Source organism: Delphinus delphis, chromosome 1 (genome assembly GCF_949987515.2).
Source record: "Delphinus delphis chromosome 1, mDelDel1.2, whole genome shotgun sequence".
Lineage (NCBI taxonomy): Eukaryota > Metazoa > Chordata > Mammalia > Artiodactyla > Delphinidae > Delphinus > Delphinus delphis.
The window spans coordinates 94359911-94385849 of record NC_082683.1 but is presented as its reverse complement, the minus strand read 5'-3'; the positions used below and the strand labels follow the sequence as shown (position 1 = coordinate 94385849).

General features: G+C 38.4%; 1 protein-coding gene across 1 annotated transcript in view; it reads left to right on the top strand.

Annotated features, from left to right (window-relative positions):
- The window catches only part of VAV3 (vav guanine nucleotide exchange factor 3), a 395580-nt gene that overhangs the window by 59228 nt on the left and 310413 nt on the right, over nucleotides 1–25939 (top strand). The window contains exon 2 of the mRNA XM_060026411.1: nucleotides 24983–25099. Coding sequence (XP_059882394.1) covers nucleotides 24983–25099 — 117 coding nt within the window. The remainder of the gene's footprint in view (nucleotides 1–24982; nucleotides 25100–25939) is intronic.

Below are 25939 nucleotides of genomic sequence, written 5' to 3'. Positions count from 1 at the left end.
TGAGCTGTTGTGCAATAAGCAGGATGTGTGCCCATGATGTGCGGCACGAGGTTGAATGATGTGACTTGCTGTCCAGTAGGATAAAGGCCTCCGGACGTAGTTGGGACTGTGGGATCCTTGTCGCTGTGCGGGTAGCCCCTTCCTGCCTCACCTCCTCTCTTTCCTCGGGTATCGGCTTCCTCGGCTTTCCACACGCCCCTGCTGTCCACACGCCGCTGCCGTCCACGTTGCCCCTGCCGTCCACGTTGCCCCTGCCGTCCACACGCCCCTGCAGTCTACACGCCCCTGCCGTCCACAAACCCCTGCAGTCTACACGCCCCTGCCATCCACGTGGCCCCTGCCGTCCCCACGCCCCTGCCGTCCACGTTATGGCTGCTCCCTCCCCTGTTGCTCCTCATATCTGCCTCTCCTTGTCCTTTCTCTGCTTTTTTTTTTTTCCCCTTTCTCTGCTTTTCCGATTCTTTGGGTTTCCCCTGCAAAGAAAAGCTGATCTTTAAGACACAGTTCTCTTTCCTTATGTTGTTGGTGAAATAGTCAAAAGCATTTATTAATTTAGTTCATTAAACATATATGAATCATTGTGTCTCTCTAGGCAACAGAGATGCAGAAACACCACCAGCCTCCGCTGTGGGAATTCTCGGTGCTGTGGCAGTGGCTTTGGGTCTTTAGCACTATGGGCAGCTGTCATGGCTGCTTCCTGTTCCTTGTGTTATGGCACTCTGTGTACTGGTTTAAGCCTTTCAGAAGGTTTTAGATTTCTTTGGGTCAGTCTGTTTTTTTCCCCCTTATATCTGTTGAGTGCCAAGCAGTGTCTTGTACAGAGTAAATTTCTTTTCCTGTCCATTTCTCGGGAGGGGCTTTTTGAGGATCTGATCAATATTTAGAGTCAAACTCTTAAAAAGAGTCAAACTCTTTAGTCTCATGTATGGCCTAAATTGTAGACTAAGTTGCAAGTGCATCATATTCCCTCTCTAATACATAATAAAAAAACAGTGGGTTATAGGTCTGGAAAGGGGTTATAAATAGAATCTGATATTCTCATAAACATAATTTTTTAGAGATTGTATCCCTGACTAATAACTGAATACCAGCTTTTTTAAAGGTAAGATTACAAACACCATATAGAAGCACATGCCCCCAATATCACCCCCCCATTCTAGTATATTAGGCTTGGGTTCATAAGTTTCTTTGTGGTAGGAGATTTTATACTTGAGGAACTAAAGGACTTTATAGTAAATAAAAATTAAATGGGAGCAAATTTGTGAGTAAATACCTTAAAGTTTTATGTAAGTTTTTTTTTCCATTGACTAACATTGAACAATAAAAGCAGTACACTAAATAGAATATACACAGCATTTAAGACATCAAATTGGTAATATTGGCTGCTATGCAGTTAATTTGATGAGTAAAGGCAGTGGTGATTCTGATGATATTGGATGAGGTACATAGTTCTTGAGTGGAGACAGGGTTGGGGGCACTCTGCATGCTTGTCTTTTTCCAAAGGCCAGTTTAAGGACATGTTCAAGTGAAGTCTAAGTCTCTAAGTGGAGAGAGAGCTTTCTCAATTGATTTCTTTTTAGCACTTGATTTATATCTGGTATCTTGTGCCAAATGCAGTTTGCCTCCTAATAGTTTATAGAAATGGCTCTGTGGTTCTGCAGTTCTCTGGCTTCCTGACCTGAACATTATGTGTCTGTGCTGTCCTGGTGGAATCAGAGTCCTGCATGTGCTGTGGCCAAGGGGGAGGAGGGAGTGTGAGGCCCCTGCTCTGACAGGGAGAGTCACTTCCTATATGGAGTCCCAGGTGAGAATGGATCCCCGCTGGAGCAAATGCATGACACTTCCAGTGTCACTTTACTACACACCTCTCTATGCAGCAGCACTCCTCTGCTGAATCACTTCATGGGTAAATTCCTGTGAGCCTCATATGCACAATAAGAATAGTTCTTATATTTCTGTGTGATTCATGTTTACTAGATATAAAATTTAACAGTTGTGCAGAAGTATGCAAAAGTCTATACATAACTGATTTTTGAGCAAATAGGACACACAATCAATGAGATTACTATTCAATAGAATGTAAATAAGGTTACTCTTTTTATTATTATCAGTCTTTTAAGAGTATACAGAAGTCAGTAAACTGGGCAAGCACCTAAAGTTTTCTTTCCTGTGCCGTTAGAATAATGTGGTGCTTAGAGTAGTAGTTTTGAAGGCATGCTGCCTCAGTTTAAACCCTTGCTCCCTTTACTTATTGACTGTGTGACCTCGGACAAGAGTTTAACGTTTCTTTGCCTCTGTTTCTTCATCTGTAAAATGGGGATAGTTAACTCAAGAATTAATGGGAGGATTGGAGGAGTGTGTATGTGTGGGTGTGCACACACTGATGCTTAGAATAGTGCCTGGCATGAAGTGTAAGACCTGTATAAACGTTAGTTCTACTAATATTATTCTGATTCCTGCATGATTTTTACAATAGCAGATGACACGCCTTGACATTTATGTCATGTGGGAACTTTGTCGTTTTATGATCTTGTGGGGGAATATTAATGCATATAGACACCTACTTAGGAAAAATGTTGGATATGGTGAATAAGAAGAATGCCATATTTGGCATTTGATCTTTTAAAAAGAGGTTCCAGATAACCTTTCTCAGAAGAACACATGGGTTCTGCAAAAATAGATTACATTTAAGCAAACACTCTTTTACCTTGTGATTTTTATTATAAAGTTGGAGATGACTACTCATGGGAAAAGTGTTTTTCTAGACATATAAAAATCAAACTTTAAAAAGAAGCAAACATTTAGTCTAGCAAAATATTAATAGAAAAATTATTTTGAATTTTTAATAGAGTCTTACACACAATATGTTCTAAAAGAAAATTACAGTGCTAAAAATGAAAATGTTCAGTGACAGGATAACCGACAGTACGAACATCTGACACATGAGTATTATTTGTAGGGTGACACTTGAGCTTTTAGCAACTTGACCAAGTTTTTTTTTTTACTATAAATACATTAAAAAATTTTTGCACTTCCTGGTTTTGGTTGAACTATTCTTGTTTCCATCCAGAATCATCTGGAAGATCCTTTTTATTAGCCATGGACTAGAGCCCACATAGCACTTAGCCTAGTCCTAAATGCCATGCAGGCAGGCACCTGGGAAAGAGACAAGTAAAGCTAATCTTGGAATACTAATGCTGACTCTTAAAATGGGTATAGAACAAAAAAAGAAATGGTAATTATGTGACATGATGGAAGTGATAGCTAACTTTATGGTGGTAGTAATCATTTTGCAATATGTAAGTGTATCAAATTGCCATGTTGTACATGTTAGACTTACACAAAGTTACAGCAGTTATATCTTAATAAATCTGGAAAAATAAAATAGGTATAGGAATGGGGAAAAACTAGGCCAAGAAAAGAGTATCTTTGCCTTCTTTAAGCTCAAGAGCCTGAGTATGAAATGACCAAGCCTAATACTTGATTTGAAGAAATCCAAGGAAAAAATATTCATTCACAAAAGAATTTCATGGGATCCTTATCATTTTTATTGAATGTGTATTAATTCAGTGCGTTTATTGCAGTCTTTATATATATATATATAGATAGATAGTAGTCTGTCCCCTACTGATTTCATAACTCACTTTTTGTCCTTTTTTTTTTTTGCACAAGTTAAGTAACATTTTAAATATTGCCTAAATTCAGATAGCAAGAGAAGTTGGTTGAAGAAATTGAAAAAAAAAGAGAGAGAGAGAGACATGGGGGGAGGGAGAGAGCGAGAAAGAGAGAGAACCAGAAACATCAGAGAAAGGAAGTTTATAGGAAAGTGAAGAGAATAGTAATGATGCTTACATTTCTACAACTCCTTAAGGTTAAGTGGTAATCCTTGGACTGTGAACTCCCTGGGAGAAGGGGCTTGTCTATCTTCTCTTCTGTCTTTGGCATATATCCTTGTATCAGCCTTGTGTCTTTGGCATCAGCCTGTCTCTAATGATGCCTCACGCTTAGGCACTCAGTCAGTGCTTAATGAATGAAATGAATTAATGAACTTAGATTTCTCATAGATTATCTCACCTAATACAACAGACCTGTAGGGAAGTATGATTATCCCTATTTTATAAATGGAGAAACCAAGACTCATATGGGTTAAGTGATTACCTAATAATGATAATTCTGCTAACAATGGTATTCCATAATGACATATTAATCATATAAAATTAGGAATGTATTTTATTTTATTGGCATATCACTTTATTATAAAAAGCAATAAGCTATATTTAGGAATACTTACTAAAATTATGCTTAACATGCATAATTTCACTAAAATAAGTACAGTCATATGAGGAAGACAGAATTTGTCTACAATTTAAACTCAGGAGCTTAGAGAAGTCAAGTAAGTTTCCAAAGTTCACTTGGCCCGTGGATGGGTCATTTGAGTGCAGGACTTTCTGACCTCTGAACCCTTTCTTAATCATTACACTAAATGACTTCCTTACAACCACATAATTCTTGATGGCAGAGCCAGGACTTACATCCAGGTACTTTGTTCCTAGTTCTTATTCGCTTTTGTATCCAGTGTCTATTGTGTGTGTATATTGTGTGCGTGTGTATGAATGAATGTGTGTATTCCTGTATATGTGTGTATGTGTGTGTATACATATACAACACTTGCACTGTGTTAGTCTGTGTTTGGGACATATAATAATGAATAAAAAATCAAATCTTGTTACTATACAATATGGTACACTTTATGAAAGATATATGATGAAAGTGATGTAACAAGAAGAGAGAATGACCAGCTCTCCCTGGAGTTGCCAGGGAAGCCTTAACACATGAATGCTGTGTTGTGAAGGGTGAGGGATGTTCTAGGAAGAGGAAGAAGAGGAATGGTGATGTAATTTATTGTACAAACAACTTTTTTTAAATGATAGGAACATTATCAATAATTGTAGCAGGACAATAGGGCTTAAAGATCATCCATGGTAAATCAGGACAGTGGTCCTCCTATGGAAATGCCATTTGAGGCAGAGGGAACTATATTTACAGATGACTATTCAAAAATCATGCAATAGCATTTCAATTGGTGTTAGATAAAAAATAAAATTAAAACAAAAACCCAGTCCACAACTACCTTATAAGATTAGGGTGACAGTGGGTAACTACTGCTGAAGAAACAACCAATGAACATCTATTTAGAGAGAAGACAGTTCTAGAGTGATGTAGTACAGTCTGTTCAAATTGTATGACCTGAAAGTATTTGTAATTCTTTGGTAGGAAAAAGGCTAAGTTGGGGGCAGATTTGAGTTTGCAGAAGTTCAGTGGGAGATTTGACTCAAAAAAGGAAGACTAAAGGTATCCGGCTGTGGGAATTAACAACTTGGGTTAATACATCCATTTATTTTTTCCTTTTAGATTTTTCTATTGCCCCTGGAAATAAAACACTGTTAATTTGGTATTGAGCTCAGGAAAGGTGTGGTGAGAAGTATTAGCGATTGTTTGATTAACAGGTTTTCTAAACAGAGTACAAATCTCCTGGATTTAGAGATGAAAAGTTTACCGGGAAGCTAAGAAAAAGGTGGGAAAAAGGAAAGACCAAGGAGCGTTTTCTGTACTTAATTAGGATGTATTTCTTCTTGGTTAAGTATTCTACTTGGTTAATACTTCCAGAAGGAAGTATTATATAGAAGTAGTAGTATTTACTGGAAAAAAAAAATTCATGTGTGTGCATGTGTGTGGTAAGCATACAGATAACGTTTATAAGTCAGATCAAAATCTGACCTGTAGTTCAGTCCTTGATAATACCGTGATTTCAGTGCAAATTCTACGTACCCTTATTTAACTCAGAAAAAACTACAATTTTATTTTAATAAAATATATTGTGAAATCGTGGGCAGAGCTAAAACCTGAAGCATAAATCATAAAGACGTCTCTCTGTCAAGTAATAAAATCAGAAGTGATACATACAGTTTGCATAAAATTTGGGGATGATGCTAAATTGGGAGGGGGTGTGGGATAGAATAATTTATTCTATTCTAATTGTTATTCTAATATGCAGATAGAATAACAATTAGAGAGGTTAGAAATGTGGGCAGAAAATAGAATGTAATTTGGCAAAAAAATACAAACAAACCCCAGTGATCTATATGAGAATAATTTTGTTCCAAAGTTATTCAGTTATTCAGATTTGTTCAAAGTTGTTCAGTGTGCAGAAGAAGCCTACTGAAAGGCACTAAGAAAAAAGAAAGTGATGTTCTCCTTTGGAGTGAGGGAAGAAGGGGAGTAGGTTGCTTAGTCTAGAGCTAAACGTGCTGCAGATCTGAATGGCAGTTTAAACATTTAGAGAAAAGTCTTTTCTCTAAACTGCCTCTGTTTTCTGAAGTTGAAATTACTTGGGGAAGTGTGTCACACTTCATTTTTAGTCGCACCACAGATGACTTCTTTCAACAAAGTTGATACGACAGTATATGGTTAATAACAATGTTCTCCGTATTACTTCGTTATGCCAGTAGGTATAATAATGTTGCTGAAGTTATAAAGCAGCCATCAATCATTTTATTATATATACTTTATATACAGGAATTAACACAGTATTCTTGTTAAGTGTACTCCTAAGGATATTTTACAAAAAAAGCCTCCCAAAATTTTGAGGTCAACAGACTGGCTAGAGCCCAGATAATCTGGTATTTTATAAAATTAATAATTATTTCAAATTTAACAATGTGACTTGCCCACTTCATTGTAACACAAAGAAATGACAGAGCAGAAAATGAACTGAAAAAATTAAAGGTGTGCTGGAAAAATATAAATGTATGTCATTTTGGTAAGGAGGTCAAACAAAGTGGGGTCAGGAGACATCAGAAAGCCAAGTGTCTGATACACCCAAGTATCTGAGTGGGTGGTGTGTGCATTGGGGCATCTTGTGGCCCTGGCTTTATGTGAACAGCAAGAGTTTTGGACTGAAAATGAAGACATGAGGCTGGTAAAGTATTTAAAAAAATCTTCTTTGTGAAAGGCAGTATGAGAGATGTAATTTGGATATTCCAATATGAGGATTTGGGAGGCATTTATTGTGGCGGTAGAAGGACAGAATGTTAGAAGTTAGGTTTTCTCAAACTAAATTTATTGATAAGAGTGTACTTGATATTGCTGTTTTAACAACATTCTCTTGGTAGGTCACTATAGCCAAAAAAAAAGTTCAGTTGGCCCTTGAACAGTTTAGGGGTTGGGGCGCTGACCCTACCCGCAGTCAAAATCCACGTATAACTTCTAGTCGGCTCTCCTTATCCGAGGGTCCTCCCATATGGAAATCTCCTCTGTATCGCAGGGTTCCTCTGTATCTGAGGTTCCTCCACATCCTTGGATTCAACCAACTACGGATTGTATGGTATTGTAGTATTTACTATTGAAAAAAATCCCTGTGTAAGTGGACCCGCGTGGTTCAAACCCGTGTTGTTCAAGGGTCAACTGTACTAAATTCAGTCGATGATCAAAGTGATTCAGTTAGAAACCGGCTTCCCAGAGCTTTCCTGAAATATGCTGCTTGGCAGTCATGGTGATTGCTGCTCACTGGCTGGGCTTAAGGAGCGTCCGTAGTGAAGGGTGGGGCCCCAGGCCGCTGCTCTGACATTGACCAAGGTGTGGATTTGGTCCAGAGCCTTGCATTGTGGGCACACCTCCAAGAAGAGTTTTCTTAGACTCATGAAAAAGCACTAACAGAGGAGTTCCCTGGTGGCCTAGTGGTTGGGATTCAGCACTTTCACTGCCATGGCTTGAGTTCAATCCCTGGTCACGGCCAAGATGTTTAAAAAAAAAAATCACTAACAAATATGCTGTCTGTTTCTAGTTTAACTTAATAGCTTGTATTTAACGAAGGCAAATTGAACTTATTTTCTTGCTTTTGAAAAAATGTAACTGGTAGAACATTTGTTAGTGTAATGTTTTCAGGTGTATGTTTTTGTTGTATTTTTTAAAAAAATCCTCTTTTTTTAAAGTTTTCCCCACGTTTGGGTTTGTTTTTTGTTTTTTAAAAATTTTAGTTTATACTGAATCCTGGTGCAGTGCAGTGGCAAATATAAAAGTATGATCTCTGGGATGTGTGTTAGGGGGAGTGAACTGCGGGGAACAGTGTGACAGAGTTTCCAGCATGGGCAGAATTGAAGGTAGAAAGTACAAGTCTATATAAACCTAGGTGAATGAGATTCATAGGAAGACAAAAGCGTTTTTGGAAATCATCCACTGTACAGAACCCATCTTAGCTCAGTCCTCTTAGATTTCTTAAATCTTTGGGGGCAAAGGAGAATAAAGGAAGTCCAATAGTTGAAGTGGCTGTAATATTTTCCTGTGGAGTGATGTCTTCCTAGGCTTTCCTTAGGGCAGACCCCAAGTCTGTTTAAGTCATAGGCACCTGTAGTCAGGTCCTAATCCTGCTGTAGAGCTTCCCCACACCCATGCTCCATGGAGACGACACAGCTTGGCAGGAAAGAATCCTGGCAGGGCTTGGATCTGGTTCTGTTACTTCTCAGCTACCAGGACCTTGGGTTATTTACTTTTTCTTAATGCCTTATGGATAGAATGGAATAATAGTGTCTTCCTCATAGGGTTGTTGTATATTAACTGAGATTCTTCACAGATGTGCTTAGTGCCACACCTGGGGCATACATGTTTACACTCACTGTTTGTAGAGTCATAGGCATTATTGTGAAACACTGCCTTGTGCTTTTGGAGAGATGAGTTCTGAGTTCCAGTTGGGATCTGGTGTTGGCCGACTTTTCCAGCCTCATTCATCTCTTGTGCTCTCTTGCCTGCACTCACTGTGGAGGCCTTGTGAGTTTCTGCATTTCCTCCCAAAGGCCAGGCCTTTGCTTCTCACCATATGGTTTCTCATGACCTTTTGTTCATCCTCTGACACTCAGTTCAGCCACTTCCTTGGAGGAATGAATCTCAACCTGCCTCCTTCACTGGATGGAGCAATTCCCTTGTGCTCTCACTAACCCAGTGCTTGCCTCTGGACTTACTACACTGGGATTGCAGTGCGCTTTCTGTGCATTCGTTTCTCTCTTTCACGGGACTGTCCTCCCTTGGAGGGTAGGATTTGTGGCTGCCAGCTCCCTGGCTTGGGGCAGAGTCTGCTACGTAGGAGACAGACTATCATAGTTGTTAGAGGTGTGGTCTTTGGAGCCAGCAACATGGCTGTGAAACTTCCTCTCTGACTTACTGACCATGTGCCCTAGAGCCAATTATTTTACTCTCCGTGCCTCAGTCACCTCATCTGTAAGTGGCAATTATGATAGGACCCAGTCCATGGAATCAAGGGTAGAGGGAATGAGGAGGGAGAGACACAGGCTCATTTGCCCCTCCACTCTTTCCTTCCCTTTGGTGTCTCCCGCTACTCAGTCCTGCTCTGGCCGTGCTGGGGAGCACGGGGTGGTGTGCAGGCAGCAATGGGTCCAGGCACAGAGAGTAGGGAGGTGGGGACTCCTCAGTTGTTCTTGGGTGAAATGTGGGGAGTTCTGTGGCTGCCTCCCCAGGTGGCTGTCTGTACGGGGTGATGCATGAGGTGAGGTGTTTGCAGTCAGACCTCCTTGTTTCTGTTTGCATACACCTCTTTTTTTCTTTTAGATCAGACTCACACTAAACTTTATTCCCATTCTCTGGATTAATGGATTTCCAAGGCTCATCTCCAAAAGCAGCACAAATTTGTGTACCATAGGACTTTTCCTCATTTTGAGTGTTGTTTCTAGTGAGGACCCACCTCAGCTGCCTGCCTTCTGGGGTAACCCAGTCATGGTGGCTCTCACTCCCTGCTTCACAGGGAGTGGCTTCCTTGGCTGTGCAGCTGATTCCACCATCACTGCCACTCCTACCACAACCACGACTTCCATTCTACTGGTATTGCTGTCACTGGTACTATTGCTGTGACTACTCCTACCAATATCAAAATTCTGACGTTTAGCTATTGCGTTCTACTGTCACTTAGTGGCCCCTGCAGAAAGAAATACCTGTTTTTCTGTACCCACAATAGGGAACCTTGTAAGCCAGGCTTCTCTGGAATGTGGATTGGGCCATTTTTAATGTGCTTTAGACTAGCTGTGTTCCAGGTAACACTGTGGTTGAGTGTTACTTTTTCTTATTAAAGGCAATAGCAGGTATTGCTTTCATTAGCAGGTTAATGAACACAGTAAAATAGGCTAATTTTGACCTCTGTACTTCCCAGCCATTCAGTTTTCTAGTGCAAAGACTAGAAAAACATAAGGAGGATTAAAGATGCTGTTTGAAAATCAGTTAGCAGGCCACCACTGAATTATACACCATCATCTGGGCTGGCCACCCAGATGATGCTTATGAACAAAACTGCTTAATAATTTAAAGTGTTTATTTTATTTATAGTTATGAACATCACTAACTTCTAAAAAGGCTTTTGAGGTAATTTAATAATGAAGATATATTGATATATTAACATGTAAGTAAGAGGATACGGTGACAGTTTAATGTAAAATTTCAATATGAGTTTGCTGGCTACCAAGGAATGATGATTATTTATTCTTTTATGCAGATAAACTGCATCATCATTCATGCATCAATTTATTAAAAAATGTTTCTGTTATAAAAGCTGTGGGGATACATAGGTGAAATAAATGTAGTCTCTGATCTCAAAAATGTTTATTTCATGTAACAATAGTTGGGCAAACAGATATAGTCAAGATACTTATTATCACAGGTGTGAACCAGGTGCTACAGGGTATGTAGGATGCACGTGTTTTTACAACTTAGCACTACACATATGAGCTTAATCATTTCAGTATTTACATATAATCCATAAAAGTGCCTCATCATTGGAGAAAATGAAAAAAAAAAAAACAACTGACATTCACAGGAAGATAGACAAGATGAAAAGGCAGAGGGCTATGCACCAGATGAAGGAACAAGATAAAACCCCAGAAAAACAACTAAATGAAGTGGAGATAGGCAACCTTCCAGAAAAAGAATTCAGAATAATGATAGTGAAGATGATCCAGGACCTCGGAAAAAGAATGGAGGCAAAGATGGAGAAGATGCAAGAAATGTTTAACAAAGACCTAGATGAATTAAAGAACAAACAAACAGAGATGAACAATACAAAAACTGAAATGAAAACTACACTAGACGGAATCAATAGCAGAATAACTGAGGCAGAAGAACGGATAAGTGACCTGGAAGACAGAATTGTGGAATTCACTGCTGCAGAACAGAATAAAGAAAAAAGAATGAAAAGCAATGAAGACAGCCTGAGAGACCTCTGGGACAACATTAAACGCAACAACATTCACACTATAGGGGTCCCAGAAGGAGAAGAGAGAGAGAAAGGACCTGAGAAAATATTTGAAGAGATTATAGTCGAAAACTTCCTTAACATGGGAAAGGAAATAGCCACCCAAGTCCAGGAAGCACAGAGAGTCCCATACAGGATAAACCCAAGGAGAAACAAACCAAGACACATAGTAATCAAATTGGCAAAAATTAAAGACAAAGAAAAATTATTGAAAGCAGCAAGGGAAAAATGACAAATAACATACAAGGGAACCCCCATAAGGTTAACAGCTGATTTCTCAGCAGAAACTCTACAAGCCAGAAGGGAGTGGCATGATATACTTAAAGTGATGAAAGGGAAGAATCTACAACCAAGATTACCCAGCAAGGATCTCATTCAGATTCAAAGGAGAAATCAAAAGGTTTACAGACAAGCAACAGCTAAGAGAATTCAGCACCAAACCAGCTCTACAACAAATGCTAAAGGAACTTCTCTAAGTGGGAAACACAAGAGAAGAAAAGGACCTACAAAAACAAACCCAGAACAATTAAGAAAATCGTCATAGGAACATACATATCGATAATTACCTTAAATGTGAATGAATTAAATGCTCCAACCAAAAGACACAGGCTTGCTGAATGGATACAAAAACAAGACCCATATATATGCTGTCTACAAGAGACCCACTTCAGACCTAGGGACACATACAGACTGAAAGTGAGGGGATGGAAAAAGATATTCCATGCAAATGGAAATCAAAAGAAAACTGGAGTAGCAATACTCATATCAGATAAAATAGAGTTTAAAATAAAGAATGTTACAAGAGACAAGGAAGGACACTACATAATGATCAAGGGGATCAAACCAAAAAGAAGAGATAACAATTATAAATATATACGCACCCAACACAGGAGCACCCCAATACATAAGGCAACTGCTAACAGCTATAAAAGAGGAAATTGACTGTAACACAGTAATAGTGGGGGACTTTAACACCTCGCTTACACCAATGGAGAGATCATCCAAACAGAAAATTAATAAGGAAACACAAGCTTTAAACGACACAGTAGACCAGATAGATTTAATTGATATTTATAGGACATTCCGTCCAAAAACAGCAGATTACACTTTCTTCTCAAGTGCTCACAGAACATTCTTCAGGATAGATCACATCTTGGGTCAGAAATCAAGCCTCAGTAAATTTAAGAAAATTGAAATCATATCAAGCATCTTTTCTGACCACAACGCTATGAGACTAGAAATGAATTACACGGAAAAAAATGTAAAAAACACAAACACATGGAGGCTAAACAATACGTTACTAAATAACCAAGAGATCACTGAAGAAATCAAAGAGGAAATCAAAAAATACCTAGAGACAAATGACAATGAAAACACAACGACCCAAAACCTATGGGATGCAGCAAAGGCAGTTCTAAGAGGGAAGTTTATAGCTATACAAGCCTACCTCAAGAAACAAGAAAAATTTCAAATAAACAATCTAAACTTACACCTAAAGGAACTAGGGAAAGAAGAAGAAACAAAACCCAGTTAGCAGAAGGAAAGAAATCATAAAGATCAGAGCAGAAATAAATGAAATAGAAACAAAACAGTAGCAAAGATCAATAAAACTAAAAGCTGGTTCTTTGAGAAGATAAATGAAATTGATAAACAATTAACCAGACTTATCAAGGAAAAGAGGGAGAGGACTCAAATCAGTAAAATTAAAAGTGAAAAAGGAGAAGTTACAACAGACACCGCAGAAATACAAAGCATCCTAAGAGACTACTACAAGCAACTCTATGCCAATAAAATGGACCACCTGGAAGAAATGGACAAATTCTTAGAAAGTTATAACCTTCTAAGACTGAACCAGGAAGAAATAGAAAATATGAACAGACCAGTCACAAGCACTGAAATTGAAACTGTGATTAAAAATCTTCCAGCAAACAAAAGTCCAGGACCAGATGGCTTCACAGGTGAATTCTATCAAACATTTAGAGAAGAGCTAACACCCATCCTTCTCAAACTCTTCCAGAAAATTGCAGAGGAAGGAACACTCCCAAACTAATTCTATGAGGCCACCATCACCCTGCTACCAAAACCAGACAAAGATACTACAAAAAAAGAAAATTACAGACCAATATCACTGATGAATATAGATGCAAAATCCTCAACAAAATACTAGCAAACAATCCAACAACACATTAAAGGATCATGAACCATGATCAAGTGGGATTTATCCCTGGGATGCAGGGATTCTTCAGTATATGCAAATCAATCAATGTGATACACCATATTAACAAATTGAAGAAGAAATACCATATGATCATCTCAATAGATGCAGAAAAAGCTTTTGACAAAATTCAACACCCATTTATGGTAAAAACTCTCCAGAAAGTGGGCATAGAGGGAACCTACCTCAACATAATAAAGGCCATATACGACAAACCCACAGCAAACATCATTCTGAACGGTGAAAAACTGAAAGCATTTCCTCTAAGATCAGGAACAAGACAAGGATGTCCACTCTCACCACTATTATTCAACATAGTTTTGGAAGTCCAAGCCATGGCAATCAGAGAAGTAAAAGAAATAAAAGGAATACAGATTCGAAAAGAAGAAGTAAAACTGTCACTGTTTGCAGATGACATGATACTATACATAGAGAATCCTAAAGATGCCACCAGAAAACTACTAGAGCTAATCAATGAATTTGGTAAAGTAGCAGGATACAAAATTAATGCACAGAAATCTCTTGCATTCCTATATACTAATGATGAAAAATCAGAAAGAGAAATTAAGGAAACACTCCCATTTACCATTGCAACAAAAAGAATAAAATACCTAGGAATAAACCTACCTAGAGAGACAAAAGACCTGTATGCAGAAAACTATAAGACACTGATGATGGAAATTGAGGCTGATACCAACACATGGAGAGATATACCATGTTCTTGGATTGGAAGAATCAATATTGTGAAAATGACCATACTACCCAAAGCAATCTACAGATTCAATGCAATCCCTATCAAATTACCAATGGCAGTTTTTACAGAGCCAGAACAAAAAAATCTTAAAATTTGTATGGAGACACAAAAGACCCTGAATAGCCAAAGCAGTCTTGAGGGAAAAAAGCGGAGCTGGAGGAATCAGACTCCCTGACTTCATATTATACTACAAAGCTACAGTAATCAAGACAATATGGTACTGGCACAAAAACAGAAACATAGATCAATGGAACAAGATAGAAAGCCCAGAGATAAACCCACGCACCTATGGTCAACTAATCTATGACAAAGGAGGCAAGGATATATAGTGGAGAAAAGACAGTCTCTTCAATAACTGGTGCTGGGAAAACTGGAGAGCTACATGTAAAAGAATGAAATTAGAACACTCCCTAGCACCATACACAAAAATAAACTCAAAATGGATTAGAGACCTAAATTTAAGACCAGACACTATAAAACTCTTAGAGGAAAACATAGGAAGAACACTCTTTGGCATAAATCACAGCAAGATATTTTTGCATCCACCTCCTAGAGTAATGGAAATAAAAACAAAAATAAAGAAATGGGACCTAATGAAACTTAAAAGCTTTTGCACAGCAAAGGAAACCATAAACAAGACAAAAAGACAACCCTCAGAATGGGAGAAAATATTTGCAAACGAATCAGTGGACAAAGGATTAATCTCCAAAATATATAAACAGCTCATGCAGCTCAATATTAAAAAAGCAAACAACCCAGTCCAAAAATGGGCAGAAGACCTAAATAGACATTTCTCCAAAGAAGACATACAGATGGCCAAGAAGCACACGAAAAGCTGCTCAACATCACTAATTATTAGAGAAATGCAAATCAGAACTACAATAAAGACATCACACCAGTTAGAATGGGAATCATCGGAAAATCTACAAACAGCAAATGCTGGAGAGGGTGTGGAGAAAAGGGAACCCTCTTGCACTGTTGGTGGGAATGTAAATTGATACAACCACTATGGAGAACAGTATGGAGGTTCCTTAAAAAACTAAAAATAGAATTACCATACCAGCCAGCAATCCCACTACTGGGTATATAACCCTGGGAATTATGGAAAACCATAATTCAAAAGAGTCATGTACCGTAATGTTCATTGCAGCACTATTTACAATAGCCAGGTTATGGAAGCAACCTAAATGCCCATCAACAGATGAATGGATAAAGAAGATGTGGTACATATATACAATGGAATATTACTCAGCCATAAGAAGGAACGAAATTGAGTCATTTGTTGAGACGTGGATGGATCTAGAGACTGTCATACAGAGTGAAGTAAGCCAGAAGGAGAAAAACAAGTATAGTATATTATCACATATATGTGGAACTTAGAAAAATGGTACAGATGAACCAGTTTGAAAGGCAGAAGTTGAGACACAGATGTAGGGAACAAATGTATGGACACCAAGGGGGGAAAGCGGCGGGGGGGGGGGGTGGAGGTGGTGGTGTGATGAATTGGGATATTGGGATTGACATGTATACACTGATGTGTATAAAATGGATAACTAATAAGAAACTGCTGTATAAAAAAATAAAATAAAATTCAAAAATTCAAAAAAAAGTCTGTATGCTGACACGTGCTGTTTATATATTGGGATAGTCAATTCACTTCTTTAAGTAATGATTTCTTTGTGCATAAAATAAGAATTGTATCTACTCTATCATAAAGAATTTTTGTGAGAATCCAAAAAAAAAAAACCCTGTAAATTTACGTTATTAAATTATTATATTTTTGATTAAAAAAATTTTATCCTCTAAAAATTAATTGCAGCCTGGACAATAATCAAAGTGGAAATATTGGCTTTTAGTTTACTGAAAATATGGCAGTTTTAGTTTAGGGACTTGAGTGCAAAATTGGAGCTAAGAAAAGGTCCTTCTCCATTTCTGGTCTTCTTCCTGAGTGTCCTTTAAGCTCTTCTTGTATTTGTAATAATAGGACCAAGATGAAAACTCAAGATATTGTGCAGTCCTGAATTGATGCTGAGTTCAGCATAATTATTTTATAATTATTCAGAAGGCATCTGTAGATATGATTTCTTCATAGAACAATGGTGATGATGCCTCTTCTATGGGGACCTACTAACTCACAAGCGAAAGAGACAAATGAGGTCCTCATACAAATAAAAATTATTCTTCTTTTCTTTCTTTTTAAAAAAAAAATTCCAAAAGATGTAAGATTTAGCTGACCTAATTTTAAAAGACAGATGTAGAGGGAGAGGGGAAGATATGGCAAAAGGGATAGAGGTAGAAAACCCCAGTAAGGGGAGAAACTTGATTTCTTAATATTTCCCTTCCATGCCTTCCTGCCTGCTAGTTCTACAAAAGGTGAGCAGTTAGGAGGAGTTAGAATCTGACAGGGGTACTAGGCAGAGGCTTGAGTAAGTCTACACAGAGGCTCAGCTAAGAAGGAAAGCTCTCCTTGTACCTTAATATTTGTTGATGAGCTTCATCGTGGTCTCGTCTGTGCCTTCAAAACTGTCAATCAGCCTGTTAATGGCCACTCATAATTTGAATTATGCCAAAATCTCAAATTCAGAGACTTTCCTTCAAATGAGATGAGTGGCCCACCACGAAATGAGACCCTGAAGACTTCTTTATCTGACAGCCTGGCTGTTGGTGGTTCCTATAAAAATTATAGTAAGTCAGCACGTCTGCAGGGTTGTGAAGCTGTATTAGAAATTGTCGACCTTCCCACAAGATACCATTTCTCAGCTGAGATGGAAATAACTCATTTCCTAAGCTGTGGAGGTTTTTCCTGTTACGTAGCCTCAGTTAACTTTAGACCATTATTGCCAACAATTTTAGAGAAGTACATGTTTATTCTTTCAAATAAAAAAGGGAAGCGATCCTGTTTGCATTCATATTGTTGAGAAAAGTCAAAATGGTTTCTACACACATAGAGGGAAAGGAAACCATATACTTTATAAAAGGAGTAGAGGGAAAAGAGAGTTTTTAAGCATTTTATAGTGAACTTTAGCAGCCTGGCCTTTAAATGTTTCCTTTCTGTAACATCAGTATCACTAGCATTGAAGTGCTAAGATTAAGAGGCAGGGCCATGAAAAGCCAATTAGCTTCTGTTGTGATAGCTATTTGGTTATGAAACATTTTCTAATCTAGAGAGCTCTGGCCTGATGTATAATTTTCAGGGTGTCTCAGACCTTGAACGTGTTAAGCTTTCTTCTTTGAAGGTTTTCTGCGTCTTTATTGAGTGCTTTTCAACCCGTAATAAATAAGCAAGCTGTTGATGAATTTCTGAAGGAGCAGAGAGGGTGAGCATGGTGGCTGAAGACTGTGGGCTATATTAGAATGTGTTACTTGTTACTGGATATACCTGAGACAGAGGCTGTGGAGTGTCTCCTTACCAGGCCTTTTCAGATAAAGACAAGAATTAATTGACTCAATTTGTGGCCCCTTTCCACATACCCTGTTCCCTAACTTGCTAAGTTACCATTTTCAGGGAACACCCCCAGTGTCCTTGCAGTGTTCAGGACAGAGCTCTGGGTATGCTTCTTAATTCTTCTTTTCTCCCTCACTCCCTTCACCCCACCCATATTCAATCAGTTACCAGGTATTTCCTTTCCATATTACCTTATAGAGTTCTTTCCCTTTCTCCTTCTACCCTCCTAGTCCAAATCACCATGATTTTTTTCCTTAAGTGAATATGACAGCATCCTATTCTTGTCTTATCTACTCCAAATAATCTCCTTAATAAAGAGAAATGAAAAGCGGTTAATTCTGCACACTTCAAAATGGAGCTAGTATAACAGAGTCCATAAGGATATAGGCTCTGTAGCCAGAATGTCTGGATTTGAATTATGACTCCATTACTTTGGCATATGCAGTTATATAAAGTTGGGTAAATGTCTAAGCCTCTGTATATACGAAAGAAAAAAAATAAAACTTTCCTGATTGAGGTGTTGTGAGGATGAAAAGACAAACATTTAGCATAGAGCTTGGTACATAGCAAACACTCAAAAATGACTACAGTAGTCATACAATGCAAAACTGAGAATTCCAACTCTCCTATTTAAAAACCTCAATGTTTCTTCTAGGATAAAGCCCACATCCCTTGGGCTTGCTCAGTAAGTCCCAGCTCCCCTGTCCAGTCCTGCTCTCACTGCCCCCCAGAGGGTTGTGTCCATTCTGAACCCCTTCCCCCGCCCCCACCAGTCCATTCTCTGTCTTGTCTCACCCTCGTGCCATCCTGTGCCGTTTACCTGGACACCCTCACACCCCAAGTCTGGCACTTTCCCTTCTGCTCCCTGAACATCAACCACTCTCCCTCTTTTTGTGGCTGACTCCCACTCACCCTGCAGTGAGTGGGAGTCATCCTTGATCACTTACTCCAGAAGGCTGTCTCTGATACTCCAGGACTCCCGAGGGACCTTTGAATGCCGTCTTCATAGCATTTGCCATGTTGTTATGTAACTCCGTGTTCACTTGTCTGTACGCTTTGCTGGACTACAATATCTCTTTTGAGGGCAGAGTTTGGGTCATTTTTTTTTTTTTTTTTTTAAGAATACCCAGTTCTTGGCAGTTTCATTCAATTAACCAGGCTTCCCTGGTGGCGCAGTGGTTAAGAATCTGCCCGCCAATGCAGGGGACACAGGTTCTATCCCTGGTCCGGGAAGATCCCACATGCCTTGGAGCAACTAAGCCCGTGCGCCACAACTGCTGAGCTTGTGCTCTAGAGCCCACGAGCCACAATTACTGAGCCCACATGACGTAAGTACTGAAGCCCACGTGCCTAGAGCTTGTGCTTCATAACAAGAGAAGCCACCACAATGGGAAGCTCGCGCACCACAATGAAGAGTAGCCCCCGCTTAACGCAGCTAAAGAAAGCCTGCGTGCAGTAATGAAGACCTAGTGCAGCCAAAAAACAAATAAATAAAAATAATAAATAAATAAATAAATAAATAAAAATTTAAAAAAGGAAAAACAACTTACTGCCAAGCACTGGTTGACAGCATTAAATAAATAAATAAATAAATAAGTACCCAATTGAGGGGGGCGATGTTTTATGACGTTTTATGAAACTTCATAAAAGGCAACTCATTAATATGTTAAGAGAGAAAATGCTATTTAGACCTTTTGTGTATCCTGGATACACAAAAGGCAACTCATTAATATTTGTTAAGAGAGAAAATGCTATTTCGACCTTTTGTGTGTCCTTGATTTTGGTAACTATCATGTGTGGATATATTTAATATTTAAAAAATCCTAGAGTTATTTAATTCTGGTTTTTAAAATCCTAATCCTAAATTCTAAAAAATCCTAAAGTTCTCTCTTATAAATCAACTAGGTGATTTAGCAAAGTTATATAATTTTTGGTCAAACGTAAGGTATGGTTATGAACTGAAATAATGAGGTATATCTGTCTTTGTGCATCGGGTCTGAATACCGAAGGTTTTAAGCTACTGTGGATGCTACAAAGGACTATCAGCTTGTCAAAACACCAACAACATCCCTAGGCGGAAAGAAACTCTCTGTTCACCATTCTTCAGTGAATTCAAGTTTTCTCTTTCTTAACAAAGTGAGATAAGAGTTTGCTTATTAGGTATTCCATAAAGAAAATGATAGGATTTGGAGAGGTATTTTGAAGATCAATTAGGCCATTCTTGTTTACATTAACTCTTTCTGTTGCAAGTGATAGATTGCTTAAGCAAAGGGTGGAGTTACTGGTTCATTTAATATAATTGTCTCCTGTCATTTGCGAGTAGTCTGATACTCAGCCTTTGTTTTCTAAATACTACTATTTACCATATAAATTGAAATGGAACTGTTTGGAGAAATGGCTGATTACAGAACTTGGGCAGAGAAAATATGACGTGGCCTGGGACAGCTTGATGTAAGAAAACAAAGACTAATGGAGTCATCAAAAGGTCACAGAAGAGACCCCCAGTGGCCAAATTTGGGACAATATGAACATCAAAAAGAATAATGATGGCAATTAATTATTACACAAACAAAGATTAAAAAAGGAGGGTGGAGGGCAGGGGAAGCTTGTCTTTAGGTGAGAATACCAGCTAATAAATGTGGAAGGAATGATAGAATTTTGCAGTCCCAAATGGAATAATCAAAGCAAGGGTTATCAGTGGATGCTAAGTCTATGGTGAAAAATTATTGGGAAATAGGACAGCCACATGGTAACAAATTATCACCCCCAGACTTTATTAATGTAAAGGGGAACATGTACCTTTACAATAAAGAGATGTGACAATAACCATCTTAACCAAGTAATCAAGCCTAGCATCAATAATAATGGGTTACCCTAAATTTTGTATCTTCTGATATGATGGACTATGAAGTTCACAGTATAAAATATTTTTTCCAAAATTGTTTAACTTGTATCTTGACCTAGCTTTGGTTCATAGGAAATATAAGTGATGGGGAAATAAGTTTAATGACACCATGAGGAAATAATCTGACAAATGCCAAATGTGGGACATTCTATAAGATACCTAGGTCTGGACTCTTCCAAAAGACAGTGTCATTAAAAAAAAAAAAAAAAAAGGCAGCAGGGTTTTTAGATTAAAAGATACTGCAAAATTAAGCAACCAAATATAATGGGTAAAATGGAATTGATCCCTAGATTGGGTGTGGATGGGTGGGATAGTGTAAAAAAGACATGGGGTAGGCAACTGATGAAATTTGGACATGGAATGGATATGAAATAATATGGAATTGTTGTTTATCTTCTCGGGGTGGTAATGGTGTTGTAGGTATTTAGGAAAATATCCTCATTCCTAGGAGATGCATGTTGAGTTATTTAGGAGTGAAGTGCTATGGTGTCTGAACTTACTTTCATATATGAAGTTTTATAAATACATAGAGATATGGTTGGCACACAGAAACCCATATGGCAGTATGTTACAGTTGTTGTGTAAATGGAGTGTTCATTGTACTATTCTTTCTACTTTTCTTTTGGTTTGAAATTTTAGAAAATAAACTGGAAAAAGAGAAAGTTCAACGTAAGGAAAACAAAGCAAAAGTCTGATGGTAGGTGGGCAGACAGGTTGACAGGTCCAGCTCTGTCCAGGGCTTCTGTGATGGCATTAGGGCCCACTCCCTCCATCCCTCAACTCTGTTCCTGTACTAGCACAGAGCCATTAAGGGAAGTGTGATCCTAGTGTTATTAGCCAATTTTGGGAAAGCTATGAAAATTTTCAACTGTGATTAATAGAGAAGCTTGTCTTACTCATTTTTAGCATTTCCAGTGTCTGGAACATTGTAGGCATTCAAAACCTGTTGACTGAAAAAATACATAAATAAAGGGGTGACCAAACTTGATGATTGCCTGGAAATGCGAGAGCATACCAGTGATGTTCTTCAAATCCAGTAAATATTTGTGGAATTAAATAGAATTGAATTAGTTAAGGGGCGAATAAGGTTAAGATTGGTTCCAGAAGTGAAGGAAAGTTCTGTTTTTAAATCATCTCTTGTATGCATACAGTAATGACAACATTTCTTTCTTTTTTTTTACTTTCAGTAATGATACTTTTTTGAATTAATGATCAAAGCACTTGAATGGAGGTCTACTGTAGTTTTTCCTATACAGGGGAAAATTTGAGTTTGGTGTGAAATCTTCAGAGGGTAGCATGTGCAATTATGCTTTGTTCCTTGGTGAGCTATGAGTTGGGCACTTAATTATGTAAAAAATATTGCAAGAGAGATGTTGCATAATCCCCAAGAGAGTAATTATTGTCTATCTTGGCAGAATGCAAGGCTTTTAATCTGTAAATAAGCAATTCTATGTGAAAGAGCTACATGTAGAGTGGTTCCGTGTTGTAAAGGTCTCTTATGAATTTTTTAAAATGAAAGCAGTAACTGTATGTGCAGTTTGGCTGCTGCCTTTGTACTTCAAAGGGTTTATGATGCTTCCCCTGTGGTTTTAACCCCTCCTGAAATACTTAAGCCTCAAGAAGGATTCCTGTAAAGGGTGAAACTATGTCTGCGTTAAGGCCATGAAAAATCTGAATTTTTCCAAAGTGGAAGAAGTAAAATGTGCTTTCTGCAAATTAAAAAACAAACCAAGATGGAAAACAGAACAACAAAATAAAATATTGACAGTGCTTTAAAAAAAAAAAAAAAGGCAAAGATGCAATAATTAGCTAATAGATCTCTCACTTATTGGAGGTTAATAATTTTATTTTTATGTGTGCCATTGCAACTACTATTTCCAAAATTCACTTTCAGGATATGTGTGTACTATGCGTAGGTGGATCTGCATTTTAGATACTGAAAGTAAATTCTGTTGGTTGTCTAAGTTGTGATAGCGTCTGCCTTCCCCCTTGTCCCTGTTAGTATCGATGAGCTGAGCATGTTCTTCAAGGTCAGTTTCTCTGCTTGAGCATCAGACTCTTCTCCTTTGCCCACTCAAGGACTTCCTTTGGGCGACTGTCCCTCTCCCTTGCGTGACCATCTTTCCCCTCTATCAAGTTATTCCTGTCACAATAGAAACATGTTGTAACAGCTTCCATTGTTAAAAAGCCCTTCCTTGACCTCTTTCTCTCTGACTACCTCCTCAATCCTCTGTTCCCTTTTGCAGCAAAACTCCTAAGAATCTATATTCTACCTTTACTTTCTCTCTTCCCATTGTCTCTTGAAGCTGCTCTGCTTAGCCTTTCCCCACCCCCACCCTCCACATGGAACCTGCTTTTGTCAAGGTGCACCCATAACCTTCACACAGCCAGATTCCCAGGACAGCACCTGGTCAAAATCTTATTTGAGTAGCAGCAGCAGCTGACACAGCTTATCACCCCTTCTTCCTAGAAACACCTTCTTTACTTGGCTTCAGGAAAAACATGTTCACCTGGTTGTTCTCCTTCCTTACTGGTTCCTCTTTCTCTGCCCCTTTGTGGGCTCCTCCTTTTTTCCTGATCTAAGATGACCTGGCCCCAGGTCCCCTCCTCCCCTCTTCTTTCTCCCAAAGTCATCTCAGATAACATCATGGTTAAAAATGTTTTCTATACTCTAAAGACTCTCAGATTTAAGTCTGGAGTACACACCTGTGTCCTGAACTCCAGACTTGTATATCCAGCTGTCTGCTGCCCTGTGTCCCATTGGATGACTAATAGGCATCTCAAATTTAAGAGTCAAAATTGAACACCTGGACTTCCCATGGCTGTCTCTCACCCAGATTATTGTAATAGCTTCCTGTCTGGTATTACTGTCTCTAGTCTTGCTCCAGCCCCTTTTGATCTATATTCAAAAAATAAAACAAAACAACAACAACAACAACAAAAAAGAAGCTCTGAAGAAAGAGCAGTAGGAACTGTTGCAGTCCAGAAGGAGATGGAACTGTAGCTGGCCTGGGAGTTAGAATAGAAAAGGGAAAAGAGAGAGGCTTATTGGCTAGAGGAACGACAAAGTTCAAGCATAGAGGCAGGAATGAACACGGACTAACGAGCACCAACAAGGAGAACAGCCTGACTGCAATGGTGGGGCACGTTATAGAGGGCCTTAAAAGCTCAGCTAAAAGTTTGTACTTGCTATGTCTGTGCATATTTTGTATATGTGAGAGGGACCTGTTTACAAACCTGCACTTGAAACTCTAGGACTGTGCTGTCCAGTATGACAGCAACTAGCCATGTATGGCTATGGAACACTTGAAATGGGGCTAGTCTGAATTGAGATATGCTGTTAAGTGTAAAATGTATACTAGATTTCAAAGATTTAGTACTAAAACTAATTTCATTTAAATGTTTTATGTTGATCATTTGTTGAAATAGTAGTATTTTTAATACAGAGTTAAGTATTATTAGAAAAAAAATAAGCTGCAAGGATATCTTGTATAGCACACAGAATACAGCCAGTATTTTTTTAACTTTAAATGGAGTATAATCTATAAAAATTTTAAATCACTATGTTGTACACCTGAAACTTTATTGACGTATAGTTTTTAAATCAACTATACCTCAATAAAATTTTTTTTAAAGAAAGAAAAACAAAACTTTTAAAATATCAGACTCTGTCCCAAGGCCTCCAATGACTTCCCATCTCATTTAGAGTAAAAGCCTGTCCAACAGGGTCCTTCATCATCTGACCTCATTGCCTTTCCAGCTCACTTCCTGCCTTGCTCCTTGTCATCCACTCTGCTCTACCCACATTGGCCCCTTCCTCAGACGTAACCTCAGAAACTTCTGCCTCAGGTCCTTGGCATGGGTTGCTGCTTTAGTCTGAATACTCTGTCCTGTAATTCTGCATGGTTGGTTCTTTACCACCTTCAAATCTCTTCTGCTTATCTGTCCCCTTCTCACTGACACCTTCTCTAACCATCTTGCTGAAGCTCCCCACACCTCACCCAGCACTCCTGATCCCTCCTCCTGGCTTTATTTTTCTCTATTGCACTTATCACCATATGAAAATAAAAATATTTACTTTTTTGTTTTTGTTGCTGAGTTTGTTCTTGTCTGTCTCCTTTTATTAGGATGTAAGTATCCTGAGGGCAGACTTCCGTCTGCTTGTTCACAGCTGTGTCACTGGTGCCTGGGAGAGAGTGGGTAATCATTTAAGTACTGATGAAGGAGTAATTGAAAACAACCTGAAAAGTGGATGGATTCTTCGTTGGCATTTCCCCAGCATTCTGGGCGTGACAGAGGATAGGTAGCATTCAGAATGATTCGCTATATACTAATAGCTGTTTCCCATTCCTCAGTTTCTCTGTTTGAAGAACATAAGGACATTCCTCACGGCCTGTTGCGAGACGTTTGGAATGAGAAAGAGTGAACTCTTTGAGGCGTTTGACTTGTTTGATGTCCGTGACTTTGGAAAGGTAATTACATTTTATTTTTTATGTATTTTTAAACTCAAGAACATTTTATCAAATAACTGTTGTTTCTTATCTTGAAGTAGGACATGTGACTGAAGTGGTATCTGCATTATGTAGTTAAATTTTACATGTAGGTGGCTTAGCCAAAAAAATAATAGCAACAACTGTCCAAATGAGATTAGAATTATTTTTTTTTTAAATTAAAGCAGTATAAGGGGAGTTTTTTTATCCAGAGGTAACTTTTCCTGTTGGTTATCTCGGAGGGCAGGATTACTATTTCCCATCTTTTAGATAGTTCGTTGGGCTGTCATGACTGAGGACCAGTATTCTTTCCCTCCAGTCTTCTCCAAACCTGAAAGGCCTCTAATTTTTGGAAGTTGAGAATGTTCTGTTGCCTGTTTTGGCATTTGGGTAGGTGACTTGCAGAACACATGAAATCGCTGAAATGTTTGAGATTGTTGAGTAACTCCTATTGCTTGGATTTCAGCAGATATATGTTAGATTGTTAGATTTCAATGATATTTGTCACATGTAAATTGGTTTTAATGTTTGCTCTTATTACTTATATGTACACCAGGCACTTGTGTATAATAGGTGACTTCCTTTCAAAAGAATCAAAAGTAAAAGGATAGAAATCAAGCTTTTAAAAGTTACATTCATTTGTTTTGAAGTGATTGGGCATAAAGTTAAACTTCTTGTGTCTGAGAAGCCATAAAAGAGTCAGGCAGTTAGGTAACCCCTGATGTCATAATTGCATTATGAAAATAAGCAGGGAAAAACCTAAAAGATCTTGAGAAGTTTGCTCTTACTCTGATAATTCAGGGGCTAGTATCTCATCAAAAG